Source organism: Oncorhynchus keta, chromosome 15, assembly GCF_023373465.1.
Source record: "Oncorhynchus keta strain PuntledgeMale-10-30-2019 chromosome 15, Oket_V2, whole genome shotgun sequence".
Taxonomy (NCBI): domain Eukaryota; kingdom Metazoa; phylum Chordata; class Actinopteri; order Salmoniformes; family Salmonidae; genus Oncorhynchus; species Oncorhynchus keta.
In genome coordinates, this window is record NC_068435.1 from 14,273,853 (window position 1) to 14,283,193 (window position 9,341).

General features: G+C 42.8%; 1 protein-coding gene across 1 annotated transcript; it reads left to right on the plus strand.

Moving 5' to 3' along the window:
- The first annotated feature begins 350 nt into the window (after positions 1–350).
- On the plus strand, positions 351–9,316 carry thap4 (THAP domain containing 4). The gene is made up of 5 exons (XM_035787677.2): positions 351–654; positions 3,386–3,539; positions 7,878–7,987; positions 8,441–8,544; positions 8,910–9,316. The coding sequence occupies exons 1-5, from the start codon at positions 630–632 to the stop codon at positions 9,024–9,026; spliced, it is 510 nt and encodes a 169-aa protein (XP_035643570.1). The 5' UTR covers positions 351–629; the 3' UTR covers positions 9,027–9,316.
- Positions 9,317–9,341: the final 25 nt, after the last annotated feature.

Below are 9,341 nucleotides of genomic sequence, written 5' to 3' on the forward strand. Positions count from 1 at the left end.
AACGCAGTTGACAGTGAGAAGATGTTTATTTTTTTGCTGAGTTTATTTCAAGTACAGAGGAAAGTCAGGCAGTGGAGGACGGCAGGAAGGGACAGAAGAGAGGAGGCTATTTTTACAAGATTAAGGTTGGGACAAAGCCAGTTGAATAAGTCCTTAAATGTGATAGGAAAGGATCCAACAGGAAAGTGTGATTATTGCCAGGAAACAGAGACTGTGGAGCATGTAATGCTACAGTGTGGGCAGTATCAGAGGGAAAGGGAGAGGCTGAGATCTGGTATGAGGGAGAATGGGATACAGGAAATGAGTTTAATTGTATATTGAGTAGAACGTTATTAGATATAGCCTCAAACATGTTCTATTTTTTAAGAGCAACGGGGCTGGCAGGATTTCGTTTCTCCCTGTCTCTAGCCCACACTCCAGTACAGTAGGTTGCAGTAATGCACCATAACGTTGGATGCCAACCGCCGATAAACCCCACAGAAGAAGATTCATCTGTGAAAAAGGGGAGCGTCAGTAATATGACAGCCTGAGAATAATATTGTCGCAGTATTATATGCACCATTTCACTGCTTCGCTAAAGATTGGTATTTTCTAACGTAATGACATACTTTGAATAAGACAACCTTGTAATGGCGTGCCCTTTTCACCAGTCAGGTAAGCATATTTTTTTTACAATCTAATTCCAACGGTGAAACATTTCATCCTTGAACTGCTTACTTCGCCTACTCTCTATACATGTATATTCAATGTCAACAGCATACCAACTCGATACAATGTTACTCGATAGATCTAGCTTTACTTTATTTAGTTTTTACAAATAACACTTGCGACATTGCGCTTTATGTAGGTTGGCTATAAGGTTAGATTCATGACATCGATAGCGGCCCAATAAACACATTTAATAAATTTCCTTATGGCCCTTCTACACTTCAACCATCGGGCGACTTCACTATTCATTTTCTAGATTAAGGTTGACTCAATCGTTTTAAACTTTTGTTTTACTATTGCCAGTTAGTTGATTTAGGGATTGTATATCTATTCGCTCTCTTTAAATGTAATTTGATACATTTGTTTGTCTCCGACTTGTTTAGTAAAACGTGTTGCCGCCAGCTCCTTACATCAAGGCATGAAAGTGTCCTGAATTAGCCGAGTAGCAAGTGCGCCCAGCTATATCCTGTCCTGAGATTTCTCGGGCTAAACCAGTTATTTTATAATTAACCCAAAATGGACCACGGCCAGTCATTTCCAATGGTAGCAAATCACCCCACTGTAAAAGGTAAATATTATCACACCATTCATATAGTACGTGTAGTACGCGTAACCTTGGATTAGTGAGTCAGAACCACACGTTGTACTGTGTTGGCAGAACAGATGTGGTTAGAATCCCCGAGTTGACAAGATAAATCTGTCGTTCTGCCCATGAACAAGGCAGGTAGGCCGTCATTGTAAATAAGAATTTGTTCTTAACTGACTTGCCTAGTTAAATAAATAAAATGCAAGTCGGTGGGCGAGCCAAGCACAACCTAGTGAGATCCTATTGGCTCGTTCGAGCATACGCCCACATTTGCTTATTTCCAATAGGGTACGTCTACACTTGACGTGTGCTGTGGAATAAATCAATTCGCCCTTGCATTACTTCTGAAGAACGCCAAATTAAAACTTTGGCAAAGGGTAAAGTCTACAAAACGTAGTTCACTCTGTTCATAACATATTATACTGTAGTTTTGGAAACATAAAATGTATTGAGGTCAAATGTTTAATCGATGAGAATTAAACATCCATCTAACGCCATCTTCTCCCACTGCGGGTGGTGTACCGGAAAGCTCCCCCTGCCACTCAATTCCTCATTGCTGCGACTTGCTTGCTAGTTGAGGTTTCTGACCACGTTAGGCTGCGTTTATTTTTTTTTAATGTCCTTTGATCATTTGATCGAAGACACTGTCTTCGGTTTGGCTATTTGTTTCAAGTGTATTAGTCTATAAATAAATGTCTTTGCCAAAATTCGTAGTCTCTCCGTGTCTTATTTGACTAGTCGTTTTAAAATGTGTCTTGTTTGCCTGCATTTTACTCCCTCGGTTTTAATATAACACACTTTAATTATTAATTTCGGTTTTGTTCTATAGAAAGAATTTGACTCTGTTTGCCACAGAATTTTTGACTCTACCCACAAAATTAAGGAAATTTGAACGGGGGATTTCGGCAAGGCTATTTTCTTGCCTGTGGGTGTCCTATTGAGGTGTTGATGGTGGAGGTGCTGGGAGTGTCCTATTGAGGGTTGATGGTGGAGGTGCTGGGGGTGTCCTATTGAGGGGATGGTGGAGGTGCTGGGAGTGTCCTATTGAGGTGTTGATGGGGATGGTGGAGGTGCTGGGGGTGTCCTATTGAGGGTTGATGGGGACGGTGGAGGTGCTAGGGGTGTCCTGTTGATGGGGACGGTGGAGGTGCTGGGGGTGTCCTGCTAATGGTGGGTGGATGGGATGGGGGAGTCCTATTGAAGGTTGATGGGGACGGTGGAGGTGCTGGGGCTGTCCTGTTGACGGGGATTGTGGAGGTGCTGGGGGTGTCCTATTGAGGGCAAAGAGACCTATTGGGGAGGGGATTATTCATAGAGGCACATTCATTCATAGTTTTGTTTTATATTATTATTATACATTTCTTTCTATTATAAGTTTACTGTGATTATGAAAATGCACTCATGTTGATGTGTATATTTGACATTTTTTTGCCCAGAGTACATTTTTAAATGTATTATTTTTCTATTAAGGTTCTTAAACTAAGACAAAGTGTAAAAAAAAAAAATGTAGGAAAGCACGATGGGCCTTCCTGAACCCCCCTCCCCTCCCTTCTAATTTCCTTAATTTTGTGGCTCGAGTCAAATACTTAATATAGAACAAACTTCACGTCAGGATAGGCAACCAAAATTAATAATGAATATTTGGTAGTGAGTGGCAACGCCAAGCAGATGCCTCATTTGTACTTCCGGTGAAACATCTGACTGAGTGAATGCTCAAGAATCGCCAAGGTTCAATTCTTGCTGGCTGACACGCATGTGTTCTATTTTGTATATTTAAATAAAGTATATTTTGGTTGCATATGACCTCGACTATACACCACTGGTTATTTTACTAAGATTTATGACGTCAATAAGCTACTATCACAATGTTAACAAAAACTTGTGTAATTGTAGGATCATTTAGTACAACCACTAGCAACATTTAATAGTAAAGCAACGCAACCCGTATGTATAGTGGAGCTGAAGTGGCAAGCGACTGAGTTTTTGTTGTGTGCTCATAGGCTACATCGACATTGGATATGCGCCGTGGTTGTCTGGCTAGGCCGACGCAAATGACTGTCCCCTATATGAAGCCCTTGTGTTCTCCCATAGCTGAGCTGAACCCTGCGCTGCTGGCATTGGACTGGCTCCTCGGGGTCTGGGAGTCCGATGAGCCAGGAGAGGGCTCATTCTCCTCCATACCGCCTTTCCGCTACAACGAGAGACTGCACTTCTCCCATGTGGGCCAACCAGTCATCAACTTCATGTGAGTTGGACTGACAGCTGACTAGGGTACAGCAGGCCTAACAAAAATCACACTACACAAGGAGAGTCCGTCATGGTTGCGCTTAGCCTGCTATGATGTTTTAAAATCATGTCCTTTCTAGCTCAGTTGGTATAGTAGTGCGCCAGTAATGACCATACAGTCATGCGTGCATACATTTGACATAAGTTGATTTGGATAAAAGCGTCAGCTAAATGACTAATTGTTTTGGATTCAACGTCTGGCATAAATGAGTGTTTGGGTCAGGGAAGTTTCCTCTCACAACCTTTACAAGCCAGAATGATGAATAAAGTTATATTTGGATTGACTTTACCTGTTGTCCATGTGGTTGGTCCTTTTGCAGGTTGGTGTGTGGGACATATCCACAGGAAAGTAGAATTACATCAACTTTTATGCAAAAAAAGATGATTCTGAGATAATTGGCTTTACATTTCTGAAGTGTCAGCCATTTTTATCTTGATTTCATCAAACATGAATGGGTATTGAGTACTATATTGGTAGAGAACATTTTAACTAGGCTGTCAATAACATTTGGACAAAAATGCAGATAGAACCGTAGTCCCAAGCTCTCTACATGGTAAACATCGCCCAAGGAAATGTTTACTTGCAGGTTCCTTCTTGACAATGCAACAATAAGAAATAACAATAGATAAGAATATGAACGGAGTAAATGGCTGAATAGAATAAATAAAATACAGGAACAATTTTATAGTCCATTATTTAAACATGTTTTGGGGAAGGCAGGAATTGGGGGGCAAGTGTATAGTGCATGTGTGCAGAGACTCAGCAGGTAAACTGGACTGACCAAGTGTTCAGCAGTCTGACAGTTTGTAGATACAGTGCCTTGCGAAAGTATTCGGCCCCCTTGAACTTTGCGACCTTTTGCCACATTTCAGAATTCAAACATAAAGATATAAAACTGTATTTGTTTTGAAGAATCAACAAGTGGGACACAATCATGAAGTGGAACGATATTTATTGGATATATCAAACTTTTTCAACAAATCAAAAACTGAAAAATTGGGTGTGCAAAATTATTCAGCCCCTTTACTTTCAGTGCAGCAAACCCTCTCCAGAAGTTCAGTGAGGATCTCTGAATGATCCAATGTTGACCTAAATAACTAATGATGATAAATACAATCCACCTGTGTGTAATCAAGTCTCGTATAAATGCACCTGCACTGTGATAGTCTCAGAGGTCCGTTAAAAGCGCAGAGAGCATCATGAAGAACAAGGAACACACCACGCAGGTCCGAGATATTGTTGTGAAGAAGTTTTTAAGTCGGATTTGGATATAAAAAGATTTGCCAAGCTTTAAACATCCCAAGGAGCACTGTGCAAGTGATAATATTGAAATGGAAGGAGTATCAGACCACTGCAAATCTACCAAGACCTGGCCGTCCCTCTAAACTTTCAGCTCATACAAGGAGAAGACTGATCAGAGATGCAGCCAAGAGGCCCCTGATCACTCTGGATGAACTGCAGAGATCTACAGCTGAGGTGGGAGACTGTCCATAGGACAACAATCAGTCGTATATTGCACTAATCTGGCCTTTATGGAAGAGTTGCAAGAAAGCCATTTCTTAAAGATATCCATAAAAAGTGTTGTTTAAAGTTTGCCACAAGCCACCTGGGAGACGCACCAAACATGTGGAAGAAGGTGCTCTGGTCAGATGAAACCAAAATTGAACTTTTTGGCAACAATGCAAAATGTTATGTTTGGCGTAAAAGCAACACAGCTCATCACCCTGAACACACCATCCCCACTGTCAAACATGGTGGTGGCAGCATCATGGTTTGAGCCTGCTTTTCTTCAGCAGGGACAGTTTTATATCTTTATGTTTGAAGCCTGAAATGTGGCAAAAGGTCGCAAAGTTCAAGGGGGCCGAATACTTTCGCAAGGCACTGTACCAACAGGCTCAGAGAGAGTTTCTATCAGACCTAATGCTCCGATACCGTCTGCCTGACTGTAAGGAAGAGAACAGCTGGTGTGTGTGGGGTCCTTGATGATGTGCGAGACTTCCTTGTGGATTGTTTCAAGTAGATGTCCTGGATGGGTGGGAACACGGGCCCAGTGATGCACATCACCCCCTGCTGGAGGGCCTTGCGGTTGTGGACAGAGCAATTCCTGTACCAGGCCATGATGCAACCGGTCAGGATGCTCTTGATGGTGTATCTGTAATATTGGGAGAGGACTGGGGGATGGCATGTCAAATTACTTCAGCCGCCTTAGGAAGTAGCCGCTGTTGCACCCTCGACTGGTGGTGTTATTGGTCCATGTCAAGTCCTCAGTGGAAAATGCTTACTAATGCAGTCCTGTTGATGTGGATCCGGGCATGTTCCCTTTGCTTTCTGAAGTCAACAGTCAACTTGTTCTGCTGATATTGAGGGAGAGGTTGTTTTCCTGGTACCTCAATGCCAGTTCAGTTCCCACCTCCCTATAGGCTGACTCATTGTTGATAATCAGGCCTACAACCGTGGTGTCGTCAACAGAGTTGGTGTCGCGCAAAGTCAGTCGTGGGTGAACCGGGAGTACAGCAGAGGACTGAGGACACACCTGTGTTAAGAGTAGTGTGGTGGTGTTGTCAATCCTCAGCCTGTGGTTTGCCCATCAGGTAGTCCAGGATCCAGTTGCAGAGGGTGTTGTCCAGACCCAGGACTTTGAGCTTCGTGTCAAGCATCATGGGTTAGGATACATGTTGGTGATACTTTGTAAGATTGTGGTTAAAATTAGGGATGCATGATATCGGTAAGCATATTGGAATCTGACTATATTAGATGTCAACATCCGCCCGATTTCTAGCTTAATACTGATGTCAAAGCTGACGTGCATACCTATATAACGTAGATGTAATGACGGCATGAAAAATACTGCGCTACACAGAACAAAAGCAGAAAAATACTAAGCGCACACTTCTAACAAGTTCAAGTCGAGCAGTCACTTGAAATAGTGAACAGTTCAGCAAGACAACTCAAAGGCGAAATCCATCGACACCAAGATAATGGAAATCATTGCCCTTGACAATCAACCGTTCTCTGTTGTGGATGATGTTGGCTTTCGCCGACTGGTCGAGCACCTCGAGCCCCGGTACACACTACCAAGTAGACGCTATTTTTCAGATGTTACCCTACCGGAGTTGCGCAGTATTGTTGAAGCCCATATCCAGGAGCTACTTGCTAGGGTCGTCACTGCTATTAGCTTCACATTTGGACCAGCGATATCAGCTCCACGAGCATGCGGAGTCTGACAGCACAGTGGGTCGACGAGGATTTCATACTGAGGAAAACCGCATTGCATGCTCAATGTGCTGGTTCTCATACCGCTGCTGCCATTTTTAAATGGCATTTGAGAACCTGTTTGAAACTTGAACACACTCCTAGCTCCATTCGAACAACTGACTCGAGAAATGCGTTCATCAAGTGCGTCTGCAGTCGACGTGATACCCTCTTTCATGGCATCGAAACACCTGCTCAACAAAACTGCCGACACAGACCATGGGGTTAACTTGCAAAAGTACTCTACAAGTACTCTGTGAATAAGCAATTTGGTGGCATTCTCTCAGAACCTCCTTTACTGTCGCCACCATGCTCGATACAAGGACCTCTACTTTGACGCAAACAAGCAGGGTTTAATGTTACAGCTGGACAAGATGTAAAAGGACACTGAGTGTGTACCGAGGAAGAGGCCATGGACAGAGCTGAAACTTCACTGCTTGACATGTATGATGAAATCCTGATTGAGACTGAACAAATGAAGAAATTGCTTTTGTTTTACTGGTAATAGGGACATGCGTAAAGGCCAACAAACTAACTGTACTAGAATGCTTAAGGCCACTAAAATGTTATTGGTTATCGGTATTGGGGTTTTTTGCAAGCAAAATATCGGTTTTGGCCAGAAATGTCATCGGTTCCTCCCTAGTTAAAATCTCCAGCGACAATATGCTTCCGGATGAGAGGATTCCTGCTGGCTAATGTTCTTGTACTGTTTGTTGAATGCCACCTTAGATATTTGCTTGCGCAGAACCATGTAAACGTGCACAAGTTTGGCCAGTATCTTTGATAGAAACCTCCGCACTTCCAATTACTTCAACTTTCCTGTGGATGTATTGTCTCTCATTCCTACCTGCAAAAGGACCAACCACACGGACAAACGGTAAAGCACGTTCCAAATATACTTTTATTCAACATTCTGGCTCGTAGAGGTCGAGGAAATTTCTGATCCAAATGCTAAGTTATGCCCACATGAAATTCAACATTGTGTTTCCGGGCTAGGATGAACGTATAATAATCACATGTACATTTATTTCCCCTGTTCTGCAGGTTTAATGCATTCCATGCTGAGAATAAGAAACCTATGCACAGGGAGTGTGGCTTCATCAGAATACAACCAGGCGGCAACAGAGTAGCCTTCATTATAGCACAGAACTCAGGTACGAGACTGTTCAATGCTTAGACCTAGCCTGAACTTACCCTTCAGATCAGTTAGTGTTGCCCAAGTGGGACTTGAATCTGCAACCTTTCATCTCCGTTCAACTACGCTATTAAACCAGGTCTGAACCTCTAATCTCAGATAACCCAAATCTGAAGTCTCACGTAATTAGTCAGCGGCTCGATTTAAATTCTGGTTCCATACGTATTGAGAGAAGAGATGAAAAGCTACTAGAACTGGAGCAGAAACAGAACGAGTTCCACCCTCTCTCTTTGCAAGTTATGGCCAAATGTCCCCTCCAAATGTCACTTTTTTTTGTCCAAATAACCAGTGACTAAACACCAGAACTACTGCTGCTCATCATCCCATTAGTTCAACAGATTTGACAGTATCAGTTGTTTGCATTGATCTGTCCATGAGAGATCGAACCTCCTATAAATCTAGCTCTTTACAGGCCTGGTGGAGATTGAGGAAGGAGACCTGACTGGACAGCAGTTAACTCTACACACCCATGCCCTGGCCAGAACCTCCTTCGCTAAAGAACCCCATGTACAGCAGGTGAGACTGCCACTTTCCAGTCTGTTGATACTCTTTTCGATCCAACAGAATTTGGCCGATTTTCCCTAATAGATATTCAATGGTTTGTCCAAAAACAACTTACCGCTTTGCTATTTCCTGATCTGTAAATACCGGGGCGCTTAGGACTTGGGCTTAGAAGCTACCTTGTGCCAAGTTACTTACAACTTTCTGGTTATTTTGGATCTTGACATGTGTTGCGTCAAGTTTTACAAAAATTGACAGATCCAATAGTGTTACAGAATTTAACAAGCTCTCTTCCAATTGTATACTCTCTGGTGTCAAGTGCACTACTCTGGTTAAACCACAGTAATTAGGATTTGATGGATTCCTGTTCTCTCCCTCAGATTTCCAGAGTGTTCCAGCTGAGACCGGATGGGAAGCTTGAGCAGACTGTCTCCATGGCGATGGAGGGTGGGCCACTTATGCAGCATTTGCACATCACCTACCGCCGCTCCTCTTGACCACCAGGTGGTGACGGAGTAATAACAAGCACTAGACTTTGTTAATTTGATTTCCTGACCCTTAATTAATGCTGATCTAGGTTAGTGTTGTGTTTTCTCCCATTGGGGTTTGGGGAGGATAAACCGATTCTAGATGTGGTCATTGTGCCAAGACAGCTGCTTGTGTAACAAGTGATGTTTAAGTGTGTTCAGCCCTTAATTTAATGTTACTATAATCAAGTTGTCCTTCTCAGAGGCTGTATTGAACCCAATGGATAAGTGGAATAAAAACAATCTAATTGGTGATTTCACTCCTGTTTACAGCACTTATCAAGG

What these genes read in the sequence shown, in the direction of transcription:
- thap4 (XM_035787677.2), top strand. Translation starts at nt 630, where the DNA reads ATGGCGTGCCCTTTTCACCAGTCAG. An exon ending in GTGCCCTTTTCACCAGTCAG is followed by an intron (nt 655 to 3,385) that starts GTAAGCATATTT and finishes GTTCTCCCATAG; the next exon opens with CTGAGCTGAACCCTGCGCTG. An exon ending in CATTATAGCACAGAACTCAG is followed by an intron (nt 7,988 to 8,440) that starts GTACGAGACTGT and finishes AGCTCTTTACAG; the next exon opens with GCCTGGTGGAGATTGAGGAA.